Below are 22,531 nucleotides of genomic sequence, written 5' to 3' on the forward strand. Positions count from 1 at the left end.
ATACATTTTTTTGGCTATACAGATATAAGTAGTTGTAAATTTAATGGAGAGAAAGTCAAAACTTTTAAGCAAAGATGACTGCTAGTGATATAGTTGGCCTAGAAAGTGCTCTCATTTAAAATATGAGATTGTTGAAGGAAACAGAATGCCAATCACCTTTATAGTGGCTGGCTTATTCAAACTCTAATGAGAGGAACCACGGTGCATGCAGTTGATTCATAAGCACTGCTCCCCTCAAAAAATACAAGAGAACTAGAGCAGCTCGTTTTCTAGTTCCTTTAAGCATGGTTTCATTGATACTACCCTTGCTTCTTAATCGGAGATGTTTTCTAATTTAAGGTATGTCTATTTGATCCCATCTGTGTTTTAATGTGATTTAAGTATTTTTGTTAAATTTTTCTTATTAAAAACATTAAACTGGAATTTTTCTTAATTTTTTAAATAGTTGAAACTTAGGGCCTTTCAGTTTTTATATGTAATATTAATTAATTCCCATATTCTTCACATCACCTATAATCATTCCAGATATGAGCCATATGGGCTGTATAAACTGATTTGCACTTATTTTGAGTAGGAATTGTGCAGACTGTGGATGAATTATTAAATTTATACACTAACTACATCTAAGAGGGAAGGATTAAGTCCTGGTAAATGAGAAAGCAATGTGCAGAGGAAGGCCTGCCTGCTTCAGCTGTATAGTGGCTATAGGGTCAGTTCCAACTAAAAAGTTTTTTGTTGTTGTGTTTTTAAAGGGGGGGGGGGTGGGGAGTCTATAAAATCTCTTATAGAAGTATCTAAGACAAAAACAAGGAAATATAATGTTCTGAACTCAGCCGGTCCAAACCACTTGAGCTGCTATGACAGCTCATAAAACTGAGAGTAGTTTTTAACTGGGCTCTGTTTTACATTGCCAAAGTGAATTTTCCTTGCAGGAAGTAGCCAGAGGGTTTATTTAGTTTCCAGTCCATGGCTTTGATCTTTCTGTACTGTCACATCTCAGGTTACATAGCCCTTTTTCTCGGCAGTAAATCTGCAGCAGTTAATGAGAATAAAATTTCCTCCTCCTTACTGCTGCATGCTGTTAATGCCAAACCACAGCCAACTGCATATTTGCAGAATTTCAGCTAGATGTATGACAACAGTGCAATCAGTGTGATCTTGTTGTCTTTGTAATTCATTTTATTGGGTTTTCTTCCTTTTTAAGTGACTTACTTTATCAAGCAAGTCAAGTGATTGCAAGGACAAACCTGGAAGGAAGATGTAGAGCATTTGTTACTAAGAGAAGGTGTCCATGGAGTGCAGCAGGGAGGGCAGGGGATGACATGCCTGCATGCTACCATGAAAAGTCACATGGGTCTACTTTAAAGCTTTTAAAAGATCAAGCCCTTCTGTCTCCTCAGATAAATAGTTATTTCTTTGGTTGTGTTGAATGTTTAGTTTCAATGTAAATTGATAGTTAATGAGTTTTTTTTTTAATAAGAGTCAGAACATTCTTTTTAACTTCTTGTTATAAAAAATGTACCATAGTATTTAAGAAAATTTCAAAAAGCCTGACCTCCATATTATAAGATCTATTCTTAGAATAAAAATAGCATTGAAGGGGCTGGGGTTGTGGCTCAAGTGGTAGAGTGCTCGCCTAACACATGTGAGGCACTGGGTTTCATCCTCAGTACCACATAAAAATAAAAAATAAAGATATTGTATCCACCTAAAACTAAAATAAACAAATAAATATTTTTTTAAAAAATAGCATTGAACATCTATTGAACCATCTAATCAAATGGGTCCTTATACGCAAAAGAAACATCATCAATATCTATTTAATAAATCAGTAGAATTTCAAAATCACATTTAAGCTGAATTTTATATATTAATTTGTGCATCTTTATAGTGAAGTACAAAAAATCTCATTTTTTTCTTTTTTGTTATAATTACACCTCTCAACATTAATTATGTGGTTCTATGAACAGACATAAAAGTTATTTTTCACTTAGACCTTGTATCTTTCTTTTCTACTGCCTTGCTTTGTGGTTAACAGTTGGAATTTGGCAGCTTTTTATCTCTGTCAGGAAATTCACCCTCAGAAGGCCATTTTGAATGATAGAAAAGACAAATATATTTTGTTTATATATTATATTTATATATATAAACAAAAGTATTATTAAATGATTTTAAAAATCACTTTCTGTTTTCTCACTGTTGAAGTCAGTTACTGTGACAGCCATCTGATTACACAGAAGAAATCCTTTCCTTTTTTTTTTTTTTTTTTTTTTTTCCTGGTACTGGGAATTGAACTCAAAGGCACTCAGCCACTGAGCGCCACATCCCCTGCCCTATTTTGTATTTTATTTAGAGATAAGAGTCTCACTGAGTTGCTTATTAGCACTTCACCTTTGCTGAGGTGAACTCTAGATCCTCCTGTCTCAGCCTCCCTCCCAAGCCGCTGGGATTACAGGCATGCGCCACTGAGCCCAGCTGCCTTTCCTTTTATAAAAGGATAAATCAGCCATGTGTAATACCTATTCATTGATTTAGTTAACTGTCAGGAAAATGATGGCTTTAAAGTGTTTTGAGAATTCTGGAGCATATTTCTAAATTGAGGACAATAAAATCTTTTTTTTTCTTCTGTGTTATAATTAAAATTATCAAGCATTAATCATTTGATTCTATGAACGTATATAAAATTTATTTTTTTCTTGATAAAATAGAAGGTCCACTTTTGGGAAAATGCTGAGTACTGGCTACACAATAAGAAAGAGAAGTGGTTTGAAAACTTAAGAGGGGTACAACACTCATCACACATCTTTTAGAAGATACTAGGTATGATGTAAGGTATTGGACTTTACTGCAAATTGGACTCTTGGAATTATTATTTTTAAATAGCCTATCTGTGTCTACTTAAATTGTAACATCATAGTTTACATATAAAAAATAAAATAAAGATGAAAGCTAAAACAGAATTTTAGAATGTGTCTGACAGGCTATTCTGCAGTTTGTTTTTGTTTTTCTGCCACTGTAAATCCATCCAAATTGAGGTCTTGAGAGTCCACAGAAATTCTCTGCACAAAGTAAACATTATTTGTTTTTTTGGTTTTTTGTTTTTGTGCTCTTAAAAATGTTTTTGTTTTTTCTTTAAAAAAAAAAAACAACAGTTGGTAGAGTGCTTGCCTTGTATGCACAAGGCCCTGGGTTCAATCCCCAGCACCAAAAAAAAAAAAAAAAACCCATAAGCCAGGAGCAGTGGCACATGCCTAATCCCAGTGGCTCAGAAGGCTGAGGCAGGAGGATTGTGAGTTCAAGGTCAGCCTCAGTTAACTTAGAGAGTCCCTAAGCAACTTAAGGAGACCCTGCCTCAAAGTAAAAAATAAAAAGGGCTGGAGATGTGGCTCAGAGGTTAAGCACTCCTGGGTTCAGTCCCCCACCCCCCAAAAAAAATAAGAAAGAAAAAGAAAACAAATCTTAAAACAAGTGAAGCAGCTCAAAAGACATTATATTTTTGGAACATGAACCAGCAAGTTTCAAGTGAAATTATTGGAAAGGAATAGAAGCAAAGCAGGCTTCAGTGCCATATAGACTTAATCTTTATTCTAATTGTATTATTTGAAATGTCAGTTCCTAAATGGTTTCAAATCTGTCTATGATCTGAGATATGTTTATTAATAATGATGATGATATTTGTTAAAATATATTGAGTACCAGGCAGTGATTGTTAAGAAAACAGAGCTTATAGTTAAGCAGTTTGCCCAGTCCATAAACTTATTTTTTACCCACCTTTTGTTCTTCCCTTCTGTTACAGTGAAAGAAGTGTCCTTTTTTTCAAAGTCTAATCAGTCAAAATATTTTTACCCTGGACCCCATCCCTCTTGCTTTATCAAGGACTTCTTTCATGTCTTAAGTCTTTTTCCCTCTACCGTACCATTCTCGTCAGCATATACACATAATTTGGAATCTCCTAATTTAAACTCTCTTTGGCTCCACATCACATTCCAACAACTGCCCATTTCTCACTTCCTCAAAAGACTTCCATTCACTCTTCATCCAGCTTCTCCAGTATTGTCAAAATCACCTTTCTGGGGGAAGAAGGCCAGCGTCTCATTGGGGGATTCTTCTGCCAAGGAATCCAAGCCACGCTAAATAGCCACCCTAAACCTTAATATCTCAAATAATTAAGCCATCCTAAATTTTAAGATCTCAAATAATTAACAAATAATAAAACACAAACACTCAGAAATATATTTACAAAAGCAAAGCCCCTGATAGATCTAGTCCACATGGGTTCTTGAAAGACAAAGACAAAATGACTCTGGTGGTTTATTTAAGGGAGTACATCAAAGGCAGGGGTAAGGTTTCAAGGGTGGAGTCTTGCTTTGTGATGTCTTGCAGTCAGCAGGTTGATTGACATCTTGACAGGTCACACCCATTTCAGGGTCTGTGTGGGATCTTAGGTAGAGCTTGAGGAGGGGGGAGGTTCACCAACATCAGAAGGTCAATCCCTGTGGGGAGTGCCCCCAGGGAGTTCCCAGTGCCAGACTTATCCCCTCAGGAGGCTACTATGCACAATCTAGTCCACACACAACCCACAGAGGGCTTGTAATAATCACCAGTAGTTTTCGTATTGCCACATCTAATGGGCCATTCTCATCTTTAGTGCTCACTAGTTTTTGACAGTTATCCAAGCCCTGCTTTTTACAACTCCTTTCTTTCAGCTCTCAAAACACATCATTTTCCTGGCTTTTATTCTAAGCCCTCATTCCTTTTCAGTGATCTTTGTGGCTCTTCTCTTTTCTAAGATTAGATGCTGGTTGCTCTATTCTCTAGCCATACCCTATTTGGGGGACATCCTCGGTTCTAACTATACCCACCACCTCTGGGATTTCATCCAGATCCCATGGGCTTAAACACTGTCTTAAGCTTATATGCTTTAGCTGAGGCACCATTCTTATCCCTCTTGTTATTTGACATATTCAATTGAATGTTTAATATATTTTTCAATTGTTGGGCAGGGGGTGTGACTCAGTGATAGAGCATTTGCCTAGCATGTATGAGGCCCTGGATTCAGTCCCCAGTCCTGCCCCCCCCCTAAAAAAATGTTATTAAATTGCTAGTTTTCCCCATATAAATAGGTTCCTTTCCTAATCATCTCCTAATCATCCTGTCTCAGTAAATGTCACCACTATCCACCAGGTTGTTCTAGCCATAAACTTGGGAGGCTTCCTCGCTTCTTCCCTTTTCCTCCTGATTACCTTCTTTCCACAGTGCAGACCATCTGCGAGTCCTATTTTTTCCTATCTAGACTGTCTCAGATTTGGTAATTTCATTCCCACGGTTGACACCTAGTCCAAGTTGCCATCTGTTACCTCAACTCCTCAGCCTGGGAACTGATTGGCCTGCTTCTGCACTCACCCTCCCTCACATTCCTTTTTTTGTTTTTCACGGTAGCTATCATGTCTTTAAAGTATCAGTGATGTGCCTCCCACCTGCCTTCCTGGCTTCCCTTGCCCTGTAATCAGATGCAGACTTCTTACCTTGTTCTGTGCCATCCTACTTTGTTTGACACTTACTGCTTCTCCAGTCTCACCTTCAAATGACCCAGTTGCTTACCAATTACGTTCACCCCAGGCTGCTTTCTCTTCCTCTCTTGCCAAGTCTTTTTCACTTTTTCACCTTTGTACTTAGCTTAAATAATCTTCATACTTGTAAGATAACTTGCTGCTGCTTATGTTTCAAATCTCAGCTCAAATACTACTTTCTTAGAGTCTTTTCCTCACAAAATCTTCAAAGAAGACCCTTTTTCTCCATATATCCTAATGGTTTCTTTGTTCTCTTGTTAGTCTTATTCCTTCCATAAGAATATAATTTCTAAAAGGACTAGAACCTTGACTATCTTGTTCAAAGTTGTATCCACGTACCTGACATACACTAAACTCTGAGTAGGTGTTTGTGTAATAACTGAGTTGTGAAGATCAGAGCCAGTATTCAAACACAGACATGCCTTACTGCATTTCCATTTGATTTTCAGTGTGAACTTTTTTTTAAAGAATTTATTAAATTTACATTTAATCTATTATTTCACAGCAAAGGAAGAAATAATGTTAGTAGAAAAATTCTTGGCCATTCTTTGACTCTGTTTCTAGACTTCCAGTTCTAGATCAGGAGCTCCAGAGTTTTGTGTCACGCAGATGCTGGGAAAAAAAAAAAAAAAACTTAGGGAGAACACAGCACGCTGAAAGCCTGGAAATGTTTACACATCAGGTAACAACCAACGGTAAAGCTTTGCCATGCCGCAAAAATCTTTGCATCCAATTTCCATGAGGAGCACAGGAAAATACTTTCGAAGTCTCCACATAACTGTCCATCCTTTTAAAGAAAATCTACTTCAAGCAAAGTTATCAACCTGCAGAAAAATCACACATAGCATTACTAAGTATATTCCAAAAAAAATGTACAATATGCATAACTGGAAAAAATACAACATTTAAAAAAATTGTAAGAAAAAATTCTTATCAGTAATGGCAATAACCAACTATCTATTTAGAATTGCAAAATAATTATTTTCCTGGAGTTATATATCTGAAATACAAGTTTTTCATGCAGAAAGATGAGTAGAATATGTTCAGAAGTCACTTGATTCAGTTAGAGCCAATCTCATTGCTGACTTGCTATAAATATATATTTTTTCAGTTTTGTTGTATCTGGAGGAATGATGCCTCCATACTTAAAACACTAGCCTAAAATTCTTTTAATAATTTTTAAAGTTGTATCTTTAGAGAACAGTGCTGAAACCAGAATTATAGAAATTTATATTACTTTTTATTGTTAAGTAGCATAAATTCTATAGCAACAAATTCTACCCAATACTTAAAATGAATAAAAGGTTTCCTTGGCCTTATTTCTTCCCTATTACCAGATTGTGGTTGGTAATAAATCAGAAGCATAGCATACATGCTGATGGGTTTTGGTGTTTTTGCTGTTTCTGTGATTTCCAAAAGATACTTTTAACTCATATTTTAAAAAGTTTCTATGATGACAATTGAAATTAACTTTATGGAGCATAAGATAAAGAATCAAGGTAAAGGTATGCACTTATAACACTTAAACTTTCCTTTACCCAGGACCTTTTTAATTGACAAGCACTGGGGTGGGAGCCGGGGAAGAAACTATCCCTTTCCTTCTAAGAAGCTTGCAGTGCAGGGTTAAGATATAATTTTTTGTATATATTCAAGCATCTTACTTATTATCCCTTACTTCAACTTTCATTTTTAAAAAAAAAAATATTTCAGGAGAGTGGTATTACCAGGTTTAGAAAAAGAAATAACACTAAGCACGGCATTAGTATCAAAGGTGTTTTACATTTCCTACCCACTTTTGTGTTATTCCCACACCTAGAGTAAATGTATGTCTTCAGTAGAATAAGTCTCTTAAGTATGTTATAATTTTGCTTAATTTTTAGAGGAAACAGAATTAGTGATCTTTAGAAAAGAATGCCATATTACCTTAAATAATGAAACCTTTCCCCCTTTTCACTTGAAGAATATGTTATTTGGAGTGTTGTTTTTCATTAAATTATTTCTATTACAGGAACATATAGACATTTAGTATTTTACAGAAAAACAACAATCTAATTATATAATGTGGTAAATTTTATTTTTTAAACTTTATGGAATTTTAAGCTAATTAGGGCAATACTAACAAAGAATCACAGTATCTTTGAAATACGACCTACTAAAGTTATAGGTCTAGTAATCTATTACAGTTTAGTTGCTTCATTATCATAAGAAGCAGTTTAGAAGGATTACTCCAGCAACAGCCTGTTGTGACTTGTAATAGAAAAATAGCCCCTTTTAAAACATGTCAATGTCCTAAAATATGTAATTTGGATAATTTTGAGATTTGGGAGAGCCACTATATCAAGAAGTTGGTTGTACATGTTGATTTCTAGGCCTCCTATCTCATGAGCGAAATGTTCTCAGAGTAGAAACTGACTCTTCATTTTAGGTAGGTAGATAGATAGGTACATACATGCACACAAATGCGTGTCTGGAGAAGGGGGACTCTTGACCAACAGTAGGTAGGCACCATAGTCATTTTAAACAGAACCAGTATTTTCCTTGCCCTACACACCTGAAACAACTACTATAGGTAGACTTCTACACTGATACGGAATACTGCCTAAAACCCAGATCCCCCCAATGTGCAGTGCATTCTCATCACCCTGAAGAACTGTCAGAGTTGCCCAGCTTGCTTATAAGTTTCAGATCCTCAGGTTGGCACAACCCCAAAGACAACGGACATCACAAAATGAAAATACACCACCCTAAACATTCTCATGACCTGTCTAAGAGAAACCAATGCTAGCAGTAAGCCTAAGTACAGGAATGTGTACATTGTGGGAAATGGTGGTTTGTGGGAGATAACTAAAAAACCTTACCCTTAATTTACTATTTTAAAAATAAATTCACAGAATATAGAATAAGATGAAAAAGCACACAAATAGCATTCCCTGTCGTTTTGTCCCTTTGAGGTGTTGTATCATTTGCATTAATGATGACATAGAATCTGAAGGGTTTTGACTGAATAACTTTATTTATACAAGCAGTCCAGTCTCACTATGGTAAAAGGAAGATGATTGGCCATGGCATCATTTTAGTGCAATGGTAATTAGTATGCCTATGTGTAGGTATAAGTCTCTATGACTTATGTAAGAGCCCTGTAGAGGCAAACAGGAAGTGAATGTAAGAAACCTGCCAAGTATGCTAGAATGTCTGTCTGCACCTTACGACAGGATTCAGAATCGCCTAAGCATTTTTAAGGAAGGCTCCATCACTTTCATATGTTGTAACAGCAGCAACACCACATATACTATAAAAGCATATTAATCTTGTAAGAAATTTGGAAATATGATAAGTTCAGTGTATAGAGATATTAAAAGTGATAGCCATTATTTTACAAAGATTAAAACCGTGACAAAGAAAGTTACAGATATGGAATGTTAACAAGTCATATCAGTAGAGACAGAATCCCATCCAGACCCTTATTCCAAAGTCATTGCACTCCTCTAACTTTGTTAAAATTCAAGAGTTGTTAGTAAGCTAATTTTCAAATTAATTGTGCTTCATTTAAGAAAATTAATTGCCATTCCTAAGGGGAAACTGCCCATACATCAATGATAAGGAAAAAAATAGTATAGTGCTTCCTTATGCCCTTTAAAAATAATTTTAAGATACGGTAATAAGATATGAGTAAGAAAAACATTTGTTAGAATCACATACTTTCACATTCTAAGTCTGCACTGAATTTGTTTCATACAAACAGTCTATGACCAAAGGGTGCTTAGCCATGTTCTTTGAAGATGATAGAGCAACACCTTACTTCATCATCAGAAGACTTGTGATTAAACTACCTATTTATTAGCCTTAGGTCTAAGCACAATATGGATTTCCTTATTTTTTAATAAGCATATAATGTAACGGTGAAATATATTCGTAAGGAACAAGAAAGCTATGAGACAAATATGGAGATTTACTTTAGCACCTATTCTAGTGCTAAATATACTACTAATATGTTATACTATATTCTGAGATCCTAAAGTCTGTAGAGGATGCTAAATATTTGAAACTTTTATCTGACATATTATTATAGAACTACTAAATTAGTGGCTGAAAAGTAACCAAATAACCTCTCCCAACATGGATCTTTCAAAGTATCCTAATAAGACAAGGAAATGCTTTTTTTTTTGTATATTTGTAATTATAAACTTATTTAGAATCAAAATTTAAATATTCATGTCTAGCCTTTTAAAAATATGCACTTTACCCCACTATGAATCAGCTGTGGCAAGGGTGGGTTAGGGAAGAATTCCCAAGCTGGTTGTAACCCCTGATGTTTCGGATATGCCTTGGTCCACATGAAAAAAATATATATATTTATATATATATACATACACTTTATTGTGTTTAAATAGGACTGGGTATCTCAGTGGTAGAGCGCTTGCCTAGCAGATGTGAGGCACTGAGTTGAATTCTCAGCACCACATATAAATAAATAAAATAAATGTCCATCGACAACTAAAAAAAAAAAAAAGTTTGAAAAAATAGGAAAATAGGACTGGGGATGTAACTCAATGATGGACCACTTCCTGGCATGGACAAAGCCCTGGGTTTGATCCCCAGCACCAAAAAAAAAGTGTTGAGCTTCTATTATCCTTAATTTTGGAAAAGTATCCATCAACCACTGCTTGATTTTTATCTGACAAACATAATTTGTCTGTTAGGTAGCCAAAAAATCAAAGCAAATGAAGGGACTAGAAATAAATTAGAAACATTAGCATCTTAAATTTGATAAATTTCTGAGGTTGGTTTTTTTTTTTAAGGCAAACTGTCTCCAATGTAAGGTAGTAAAAGAACTTTGGAGACATGCATATTAACAAAAAATTAACATTTTTTTATTTGAGAGAATGATATTGTGTCAATAGAGCTGGCATGCATGTTAAATGGCCATATTACCTGTTTGATTTTGTTCACATGACAGATTTCTGTTTTATAAAGAAAAAAAGGAAATTGATACAGCCCTTTTTAATATAGTTATGATAATTTTAGATTCTATTCAGTTTTTGAACTTGTTCATTCCAATAGGGCATTATGACTGAGATTCTGTTTGGTGCTTAAATCACAGTAACTAAAGGTCATTATTCATATTTTAACTGGTTAGTCCAGCTAAAGAGTTTTTAGTACTAGCATTAACTTTTGAATTATGTTTGAGGTATTTGACTTTACGGCATGTTTAGTTTCTTTTCATTTCTTATTAGTATTTTTCAGTCTCCTGCCCCTGCCTCCAACAAGAACTCTCCTCTCTGCTCAACATCAGAAACATTTTCCTTTTTGGCATGTGCTTGCTAGTTCCCCAAGCAGTATAAGCAAATTGGAAAGTTCAGCTGTCATTCTTGGAAGGTCATAGATCACACTAGCAGTCTGAGTAATCCAAGAGGTTTTAAGTATCATAGCATTTAGTTTAAAGTGAAATTTGCTCTGACAGGGCTGGCAGACCAATAGGAAAAAGAAATATTTGTGCTTGCAAAAGTGCATATGTAGAGACCAAGAGTATAAGTGATGGCTGGAAGTGATTTCAGTCTAAAAAAACAAATCATTAAGAGAGTGCATAGGGGTAAAATACACAGTTCATATTTTAAAGAGTCTCAAAATGAACCAGCACTAAGGTTAGCATTACATAGTAATTAGTTGTGGTGTTCAGGATTTAACTCACTCAGTCCCAGAAAGTATGGTTAAACTATCACTGAGAAAACACTGCTCCTAACTCGATGTTCTCTACTTTAAGCCTACAACAGTTATCTTTGTACCTTAGAAAACCCAGGTATTATGACAGATTATATAAATGTTGAACCAGGAACAGACAAACAATTATTTAAAAGAGGTGCTAATGACTAAATTTAGTGACCCAGAGGTTTTTGAGCCTCTGGGTAAGTTCCTTTAACATTTGGTGGCATGAAGTGAAGCAGTGCCTGTATTAGAACTGCCGGTTTCAAGAAGTCCTTATACTTAAGTGAAGGAGTGTAAGTTAAAAATGACTAGAGATACCAGAGAGCCTGAGGTCATTATAGGTCTAGATAAATATTCACTTCAACTTCATAGTCATATCAGATGACTCCCATTGGGCACCTATTAAGAGTATTGTTTCTGTTAACAGCTACAGATAAGGATAAATAAAATACCTTCTAGTAGTTCCAATTACTTCTTTCAAGTCATTGTTTGCTTCAAGAAAGCCAGTTTTGAGTCATAAGAATACATGGTTTATAAGTTTTTTTTCTTGAATGTGCAGAGCAGATAAGTAACAATTAAAAAAAAAAAAAAAAAGATAAGACTTCCAGCAAGATGGCACTGAGCTCCTACACAGAGAGGTAGAAATGGTGGATGAGATGTGACAGACAGTTGCAATACATGACCAAGTTCCCAAGAAAGATGGGAAAACTCCAGGTATCAAAAAATAAAATAACCATCCACCAGAGTATTGAAATAGGTATAGGTTATATGATACTAGAAGATATAAATGAATCCATTTTATAAAGCTTGGAACTTCAAAAGGCTCCTTTTTTTCTTACCAGCTGAAAGGACTAGATAATTTTAATTCATCATCCTAGAGAAATGGTCAAAACTTGTCTTGTGCCCCAAGCCTTCAGTAGAGAGGACAGACACCCCTGAGAAAGAGAAACCCTCGAGCTGGCTCCATCACATGAGTGGATTGTGAATCCATCCTGTGCATCTAGTGCAGGGATCCCCAAGTCAAGAAATTAACAGGTAATGTCTGACAGTCCCTGGTACATTATAAACAAATACTGAAAATCCCTGTAGAAATATTCCACAGCTCAAGGGCCAACAGACAGGAAACAACAACAAAAACTGAAATCGACTGCACAATAAGAAAATTACAAAGCATGTGAAGAAAGGACCATCATGAAGGAGAATTATCAGTCACAGTAAGACATAGGCACCCAAGAGCTAGAGTTCAGAATCTCAGATCAGGTGAGTGGTGCATGAGTGTAATCACAGCTACTGGGGAGGCTGAGCAGGAGGATTGGGAGCTCAGGGCCAGCCTGGGCAACCTAGTGATACCCTGTCTCAAGATAAGAAATAAAAAGGTTCCATGGTAGAGCACCACTAGGTTCTATTCAAATAGAAGAAGAGAGGTCTCAATGGGACTATAAAATGTACTATTTAAGATACCACCGATGACATTTCTCCCCGTTAAGAAACATAATCATTAAAATAGACTCTAGATGAGCAAACAATTAAGGTATATAAGAAGAGGTGTAAATTGAGATTAAAAGAGAGAGAAATGGGCTTTCTTTGCCATTTGGAATAAATTAGTGACTATTTTTACATATGCTCCCTGAATGATTAGTACAAATTAGTTTTTATCTGGAGCATCTCAGCATAGTAACTAAATTGAAAGGATCTGTCCCCAAGGTGGTGCTTTTTTCTTTTAGAACTGACTGACAGATATCTGTTTAGAAAAACTTTAATAAACTCCAGATGAGTACTTTAGATTCAGCTTCCTACCATTCATATAATTTGCCCTTGGTTTTTGGAAAATTGTTAGTTTGACCTCACTAAGAATTTGATTCTTCAAGATGATTTAGATATTTAGTTTTATCATAATGAAAAAAAGCTTATGATTAAGCATATGAAGAATAAGAATAAAAACTAAAAGGAAAATGACATCTAAACTTGATCTATATTGGTGAAACCCATTTAAAAGGCTCCTTGGCTGTGTGCTCTTAGATTTCATTTTCTCAATAATACTTTTGTTCAAATTCAAAGTAATAAATAATGCCTTTGAGCAACCCAAAATATATACATTTATTACAAGTGAATTTATAGAAACCAGAAAAGAGGCCATTTATGTAGTTCAGTGAAGATCTTAGAAGCCATGCTATGATGTTAGTACTTTAATATACATTGTGGTTTCGGTGTCTTTGACAATTGGCATCTTTTCTATTTTCCTAGGCACCAACTTACACAAGTTTTTAAAATATAGGTATTTCTATTTAAGTTATTTCATGTTAATAAAATGAATACATTGATTATCTAAGGGCAGAGAAATTTAAATTTGATAAGCCTTGTTTTAAAATTAGAAATACATAGTAGGTATTCAGTGCTAAGACAAGCTCTCCATCTAGTGGTTATTTTGTAAATTACAAGCATTTTGATCTCAATAATCATCGCTTTAGGAATGTCAGGTATTATTTTTATAGGCATTATCTTATTCAAACTACACTTGTGCTCTGCTTACTACAAGAATTTCGGAAAGATTTTTTTCTTCCTGTTAAACAGAGTATAGCTTCTATCAATTTTTTTAAAAATTTTGTCTGCACATGGCTTTTTTAAAAAATATTTTTAGTTTAGATGGACACAAAACCTTTATTTTATTTACTTACTTATTTTATGTGCTGAGGATTGAACCCAGTGCCTTACACATGCTAGGGCAAGCTTTTCACCACTGATCTACAACCCCAGTCCTATCAGATTTTATCTACGTGGAATACCAGTCTCTTAGTTTGATGAAGCATTTTCCTGTACTAAAGGGGCAAAAACTGTTTCATTCTAATTATCAGTAATCTTGAAAATTTTCACCTAGTTTTGAAATTTTTCTTCTTCACTGTTAGTTCAAACAAAAAAAATATTACATTCTTTATTGTGAAGTGTAGCATAGTTGGTCACTGCTTTTCTGCCAGTGCCTCTTTCTAGGTTTTCAATACTTCACATTTGAACTTCCAGAATAGTGTCTTAAATATTTTCTAGGTTTCTGACTCTCAACCTCCTTTCCTACCACAGATAAATTTCTAAACACAGAATTAGTTTGTTCTCTTTCTTAAAAACCACCAGCATCTCTTAGAAAGCATATAGTTCTTGGCATAGTTTGTGAAGAGTTCCAGTGTCTGGTCCTTGCCTCCCTTCCTAGCTTGCTTTCCCATCACTTGCTTTCATCCTGAGCCTAAGACCTTCTCCATAACATGTGCTTTGCTGTTCTTTGGCCCACTCTTTCTTGCTCAGGCTACTACTCTATCAGCAATTCTCTCTTTACCTGTGAAATCCTACCTGTCCTCAGACTCATCTGATCATGCATTCAGACACTGTTGAGTGTCTCCTCCATGTCAGATTCTATGCTGGATACTGGGAGGTACTGCTGAACGAGACAGATTGTGCACTTGGTGGGCTTACATTCTGTAGGAGAGCACAACAATAAGCAAAATTATAATAGGTGCATTAAAATGGAGCTGTTTTCCATGAAGGCATTCTAGCCTCCCAAATTCTTCTCTAGCAGTGTGTGTGTGTGTGTGTGTGTGTGTGTATCTACCATATATTAAATAATCTATTCAGGAATATAAACATACTAATTTTGATTCTGTGTTCAACATATTAGAGTAATTAATAAAGACAATGAAATGTTCCAGAAAATTGTTAACAAATCACTTCATGCAATTCTATAAACTTCAGAGAAGTTTTGTCTCATGAAGCTAGCTCATGTCAAGTCCTTTCAGTTGACAATCCCAAAATAATTTCAGCCACTTAGGAGGCTTAGACAGGATAGCAAGTTCAAGGCCAGCCTCAGCAACTTAATGAGGCCCTAAACAAGTTAGTGGGACCCTGTTTCAAAAAATGGGAGTTGGAGCTTGGGGAATGTAGCTCAGTGATAAAGCACCCCTGGGTTAAATCTTTGGTACCAATAAATAAATAAATAAATAAGTTCCAAAATAATTTTAACCTTTAATATTACCTTATGGATCACCAAGTGACATTATGGTGGGTGGGTGTGTGTGCACACACACACACATCCAATTATACCCATACCTATATATTCAGTCTTAGCCAACTTGATGATAATTAATGACTCCTGACAATTTTTAAGAACAGTACAATTTTCATATACATTAATAGAGGGTCAGAGATTGGATCTCATATTCTGTACTGATTTTAGACTGCATCTTAAGCATGGTGTTAATTTCAGTTTCATTTTAAGGTAAACACTAGAAAACCAAAGTGATTTAGCATGCAAATGAGATGATAAAGATATGCTGTGAGGACTGAGTGAGGGTGTGAAGCAGTTATATCCAAGAAGAATTACACTCCTCGTGGGTCCAGAGAGTACTTCTAAAACTGATAAAACTGGATTTCATATGAGTGTAAAAAGTTTTGCACCAACAGTTTGGCATGTCCATGAGAGAGAGTCTCATTTTTTATAACGTCCACTAATAAATTTATTACCTGCTCTGTATTTATATTGCTGACTTAGGAATTTTAAAGAAGAGAAAGTTGTGTTGCTCTTATCTACTTTAATAGAATAATGATGATACTTTTCACTTACGCAGCACTTTTCATCCAAGGATTTCAAAGTGCTTTACAAATATGCACTAATTAAGCCTCACAAACAGCCAGAGGTAGGTGATTTTCTTGCTTTCTACAGGAATGTCGACTCAGGCAGAGTGTCCAGAGCCTGAGAGTGCTGGTCCCTCGCTGGCTGCCATTCCCTCGTAGTGTGCTGCATGTGGAGCGTCACTCGCCCTTTCCAGGCTCCTTTTACCCCTCTGAATCATCTCAGGCTTAGAATCCCAATGAATGTTGTTAAGAATGTGCCTTAACTTGCATATAAATGTGGAGAAAATTCAGTCTGAGCTTTCTGTGTCAATTAGATTTCTAAATTTATAAAACAAACTCGAGATATGGTTTCATATTTGTTATTGGATGTTAAGTATAAATTTTTCACTTGAAGGAAATTTTCATTTTTCCTTCTAGGTAATCAAAAACCGTCATTCTTGTACAATTCAGATTGATGTTTTTGGCCTTACTATTCTTACTTGCCTGTCACAACAAACCATAACCATTTTCTTTGGATTAAAATTGGGTATTTTCAAGAAAAAATACTGCATTTTGACAATTCAAAGGTTCAATAAAGGTGATATAATACAAAATAAGTAGTCCTCTCAAGAAATAGTAGTATAGTGGGTACATATGCTAATGTAGAAGGACAGGAAACTTTTTGTGTAGATTAGGAGCAGAAGGGAGACACACAGTGCAAGATAGAATTAGAGCACCTATAGAGAGCCAAGTATAACACCTCTTATCTGTAGCAAAGTGGTCACACAGGTAAAAGCAGGTATGCCTCCCTTGGTCCTCAGGGTTCCCAGTGTCCCCAGTGAGAGTACATAAAGAGTCTATCTGCTTTGTTTAAAGGAAACCCCACCATTAGGCTTTCTTGGTTTTGACCCAGGCTCTATTTTTTAAACAAGAAGTTCATCTGTAATGTATGATGAATTCTAAAAAACTTTTGGCCAGTTGCATCCCTTGAAATTTTCCCCCAAATGATATATAAGAAGCTAAAAAGGTTAACCTGACCCCATGCATTGTAACACACACACAGATATCTCTGGGTAGGCTATTGCTTACATAAAGAGAACTTTGCTACTGTTAGCCTAAAGACTAATGTTCAAGAACTGAGACTCACTCATTAGTACTCAAGGGCCAGTCTTGCTTTCACTGACTTGAGGGTGCACAGCTTTGCTAATAATGTGATTAACATATTCAAAAAGAAAGAAAAAAAATAGAAGAGCCATTTGTTAATTCACAATGAAAAGAACAGGCAAATCAGATAATGTTTAAGTTTATTCTTCACTCTGCTGACAGACCACATTGGAAAACAGTCATCAAAATTTTGCCTATTAGCCATAGAAATTTAAAGAAGGAGATGGGAGTTAGCAGTTTGTATAATGGCCTCAGCCTCCGAGAGTCTGTTAAGTCCTCTTCTTCATGCAGACAAGCCTGCCAAAAAGGTCACATTCTCCTGATGATTATAGGTCACCACTTCACCAAGGAATTGCTTGGGCTGCTCCTACCAGCATTGTAGCTGAAAAGCTCCTTGTTGTGTGCCCATGAGGCAGTCAAGGGTCATCTGATTTTTAGATGGAGCCTAATGGTGTTGCCAAAAGGCCCTCTGTGGGGCTCACTGTGAAGGTGCCTTTGCAGATATCCCCACTGGTCACTATGTGCCTCTCGTTTCCATCTTCTGCAGAGATCTCACCATAGCCCCTACATTGAGAAATGAGGACAAAATCACTTTGAGTTTAACCTAGGTCTTCTGATTTCAACCTCAGAGGAGGGGTGGGGAAAAAACAGGTAAGGATTGGCTGAAGGCAGGTGGTACACAGAGAGATGAAGGAGGACTGAGCAAAACTTGCAGCTGTGTAATTATCCCTTCATAACTGAGTTTTATTCGCTTCAGGGTTTCTAGAGAGGTTTCCAATAGCCAACTCTTCCTTCAGATTTTAAACTGAACCAGGGTATCTTAGCAGTGAACAGAAGGAATTTATGGACTCTACTAACCTATGAAACAGCTTTTCCAATACCTGTAGAATAAACTTCCCCTCTTTAACCTCTCTTCCCATGGAAACAAAATAGGAGGGGTGGTTTTACATAAAAAGCAGACTTAAAAATTTCAACCAACGTTGACAAATTGTGGGCACAGAGTTTTTGATAAAGGAACCTAAAAATGTTGGTTTGTCTAGAATCACTCAATACAAATAATAACCTGACACTTTTCTTTCAGAAATTCTATTCCCCAAGGGGTAGATTCACATGAACATTATGTTTTATATGTATTTTGATTCTTTACATTTACTCTTTAATTCTCTCCTAACACATTAACGCACGCACAAGCCACTTAAAACATTAATTTTGAGAGTTACTTTTAAAGTGTTTCAACTTAATCTCAGTTTGATGATGAGAGGAAGTTTGCACCAATGTGAACATATTTTTAATCATATTAGATTTTGCTGAAAAGTATCTTTCCATTTAGTACAATCTCACATAATCTTGAATCATTTAAATGTGCTTTTTTCTGGAGCTTACATTTCCATGTTATAAATGGTTTCCTTTGACTGGAAATCAAGCCACTAGCATTCACTGCATGAGTTGTGCATGAGCATGTTATAGCTACTATATTTGCCTGGCAAAATAAGCATTTTTGTCATTTTTCTAAGTGTTGATTCCCTGATCCTTAAAAAGTACTTTGAATAATAGATTTTCTTCTAAATAATTTACTAATAGACTGAAGAATTTTTAATAATCATAAAGTGTATCTGCACTTCAGATATCTTTCCAACTCTGAAGGTTATCTTTGGGCTTATTTTATTTCCATAGAATAAGTGGAACCAAAACTTATAATTGTCTTCTTGATGTCACTCAAAAGAAAGATACACTATTCAGTATGTTTTTGCATTAGGAATTAGAAGGATTTGAAGATCAAACCTGGCCAGTTGTCAAATTTTGTAGAATTCTATGTCTTATTCTTTCAGACTTATGATATGATTTGACCTGTATGAGAGTTCACTGTTAAAACTCAAATTGCATGTCCCTATAAATAGTAAATTAGTCCTATATCTTCATATGAAAAAGAGGCCTTATAGTAAATAGCTAAACTCTCTTTACCACATTTTTAATTTTATCCTTCCCTAGCAGTGTATTACTGATCATTGCTAGCATGCAAAATCTTTTCATATTCTGTCATAAGAGCCATTTATGAATACCTTTTTAAATAAAACTCTTTTTATCTGATTCTTCTACTTTATTTCAAATAGTACCTGATGACAGAGGTTTCTTTCTGACATCTTATTGGAAGTAAATATACACATTTTAATGACTATATTAACTTGAATAATGATAATCCTTTGTAATGATATCTCTATAAATCACTATCACTGCTTTTAGAAAGAAAATCTTGGAAGTGTAACTTCCCAGCCTCTCACTTGACCTGCATTGTGGATATGTAATGGAAAACATAGCTGCCTTCTTTTTCTCTTTCAGCCTTGGAATAGATGGCTTTGGCCAACCAGTTGGCCTTCTTGGACGCCCTGCCACAGCCTACGGATTCCGCCCTGATGAACCTTACTACTATGGCTATGGGTCTCGATAAAATCATCCCTTTCTGTGTGTACTCTCAGCTTAGAAGAACTCTGTGTGGGTTGGGTTAACTCTGATCATTGCCTAATAATGCATGTTGATACTATTGTGGGTCTGTGTTTCTTCTTACTTTCCCTGTTAGCTGCAGATAAACTCCAACCCTTTCTATTTCCTGTCAAGTGAGTTGATGCTAACACTGTTCACTCATCTAGCCACACCCTGATATTGAAAACCATTTACCATGAGACTCAGAAGTGAATGTTGAAAAGCTACTAGACTGGAAAACAGACACTACATTATGTACATTAAGGAACTAATTTAATTTCTATTAAAAGGATGCATAAAGTGCAAATGAATGATCCAAAGTCACGTGTTTGTATTTTTTAAATATTTTTATTAGTTGATGGACCTTTATTTTATTTACTTATTTATATGTGGTGCCTCATGCATACTAGGCAAGCGCTCTACCACTGAGCCACAGCCCCAGCTCACATGTTTGCATTTACTGCAATTCTATAGGAGTCATATACTTACATGTGGTGCACATGAATTTTATTTCCCATACAAAGGAAAGTTTTGCCATTGAACTACTTTTTCTTGCATTCTTTTTCTACTTGCAAATACTTTAGTATTTCATATATGTGCTGTTTAGTATTTTGTATATGTACTACTTTAAGATTTATAAAAAAGAGCATCACCTTTTTATTCCTTACTATGTGCCTCAAAGGTTTCTTCACAAAATTACTATGATTTTAATTAACAATGGAGCATATGCTGTGAGTGATGATGTATATGACTATAGTCTCTTAGGTGATTTGAATTCATGTTTTCCTAATTGTAGGCTATAAACCTGGAACAACTAGCATAAGTGAAAAGGATTAGTATTGTGCTTATGATTTTATTCTTCGATTTAGTATATAAGTATGGAAAAGCTAATGAAAAGCCTGATTAAGGAAAATTAAGGATCAGGATTTTGCTCACTTAAGTAATCTTGTTCACTTCTTTTTATAACAGATTTGGGCGGTAGAAAGTAGAGCAGCTTGATTAATATAGAGTTTTGAAAATAATTCATTAGTTTTACAATATTGAGAAATTTACTTGAAAAATCAAGCAAATAAATATAATCCAAAGATAGCTCCTCAGTCATGTGCTATGGAAGGATATATGAGGTTTGAAAAGGAATACATAGATCAAAGATAAGACTTCTGTCCTTGAATTTAAAACCATTAGTCTAACCACACTGCGTAGCTTTAATTTCTATTTTAGCATAGAATCGTAGAGATGGAAAGGTCCTTTGAAGTGAAAAAATCACATGAAATTTCAATATGATCAACAGGTATTTTCTTAACTACCTAGGTGATACAGAAGTCTGTGTTGCTCTAGGGAACATCAATCTAAGATATAGTTTATGCCCTTCAACTCAAAACAGTCAATCTTTTAAAAAGTGTACAATTATTTGTCTTGGTTTAAATCACAAACTATTGCAGCTGAAAAGGGCCCTAGAATCAGCCCTGTCCAGCTCTCATTTTTACCACTGAACAGAACAGAGGCCAGGAGAGATGAAATGCCTTGCCCATGCTCTTGAGTTTAGTCAAGAATGTGGCCTGCTTCCTCCCTTCCAGTGTAGCATCTCAGGACTAAGTATCTTGCTGGGCTATCTGTCATATATACAAAATATAGATATATATAAGTGGAACTAAAAGAAGAAAAAAAGCAATCATTCTATAGTTTTAACTTCCCTCACATGCTATAAACCGACTTGCGGGGACCGTCCCCAATTTAGGTTTCCGCCGCTGTGCACACTTTCTCTGTGTATTCGCATTGTTTTAAGCCTTCACAAATTTGGAAATTGTGATCTTTTCATTGCCTTATTTATGAAGGTAAGTTTTGCTAGTGAGATTAATAAGGAAGAATATCTAAAATTCTTATATACTTCAGAATTCAAAAGTTTTGGCATTGAGCACTTTTAGAAATACTATATAATGTAATATCCTGACCTCACCAGATTCTGACTGCAAATTAAGGTCATACTTACTTCAATGATGTATGCTGGAAATCTTGAGAAAAATTAGTTAAAATTTCCATAAGAACCTTGAAAGACAAAATATCTTAAAAGAAACAGACTGCCTTCAGCCTCATGTGTGCATATGAACCCAGGCCTTGTACATGCTGGGCAGGATCTCTGTCACTGAGCCACACCCAGCATCCTACCCTCAGAAGTCTGACATTGAGTGGCAGAAGAGAGTAGAAAATGAGCCATAGAATCGTTTTCATTGAGGAAAAGGTTTAGAACTCAAATATGTTGCACTTGACTGACTTAAAAAAATACTTTGGGGCTGGGGATGTGGCTCAAGCGGTAGCGCGCTCGCCTGGCATGCGTGCGGCCTGGGTTCGATCCTCAGCACCACATACAAACAAAGATGTTGTGTCATACAAAGATGTTGTGTCTGCCGATAACTAAAAAAAATAAAATAAATATTAAAAAAAAAAAAAAAAGAAACTAAAAAAAATACTTTGGTTTTGCTTTACAAAAAAGATGGGTATTCTTTAAAAAGATTTAAGAAAATATACCTGCCTTGACTTTTTATGAGGAAAAGAAAGGGTGCTGTGACTGACTTTTAAGGCAGAACTAGCTCTGGAACTAGGAAGTCATAAAATGACTGGTATGGACACTGAACTCAGATTTGAAAATATAAATAGTGATTACAGAACTAAATGCAAGTGGAAAATATTACTCTTAAAAAATATGTAGGGCAAAATAATTCAATAATGATGACATGATTTTAAAACCCAAGAAGTGAATCAAGGGAATATTAGAGACTTGCAAATACATAAGGAATTTGGGGATCAAATCTGAAGAGAAAGGATGAAGCCAGAGCCATAATTGAGCTCTGAAGCCCATGCACATGCCTTATACCCAGACGGAATCACTAACGTAAAGTGCCTAAAGATTTGAGTTTAAAATCTGTACAAGGACTGTGAGTCTGGTTCAGTGGTAGAGCAACTGGCCTAGCAGTTCAATCCCCAGCACCACAAAAATAAACAAAATTTATGCAAGATATAAGATC

At 35.5% G+C, this 22,531-nt stretch overlaps 1 protein-coding gene across 4 annotated transcripts in view; it reads left to right on the forward strand.

Annotated features, from left to right (window-relative positions):
• Positions 1-19,828, forward strand: part of Kifap3 (kinesin associated protein 3) — a 135,667-nt gene extending 115,839 nt beyond the window's left edge. For 3 of the 4 annotated variants that reach the window (XM_058574497.1, XM_046430108.2, XM_046430105.2), the window contains one exon: positions 19,368-19,828. In XM_058574497.1, coding sequence (XP_058430480.1) covers positions 19,368-19,476 — 109 coding nt within the window. In that variant the 3' untranslated portion in view covers positions 19,477-19,828. Of the gene's footprint in view, positions 1-15,880; positions 15,950-19,367 lie in introns of all 4 variants that reach the window. The other variant, XM_058574496.1, reaches the window with a different exon arrangement.
• Positions 19,829-22,531: the final 2,703 nt, after the last annotated feature.

This window comes from Marmota monax, unplaced genomic scaffold (assembly GCF_021218885.2).
Source record: "Marmota monax isolate L192 unplaced genomic scaffold, Marmota_monax_Labrador192_F-V1.1 WCK01_AAM20220418_F8-fsc00055, whole genome shotgun sequence".
NCBI lineage: Eukaryota > Metazoa > Chordata > Mammalia > Rodentia > Sciuridae > Marmota > Marmota monax.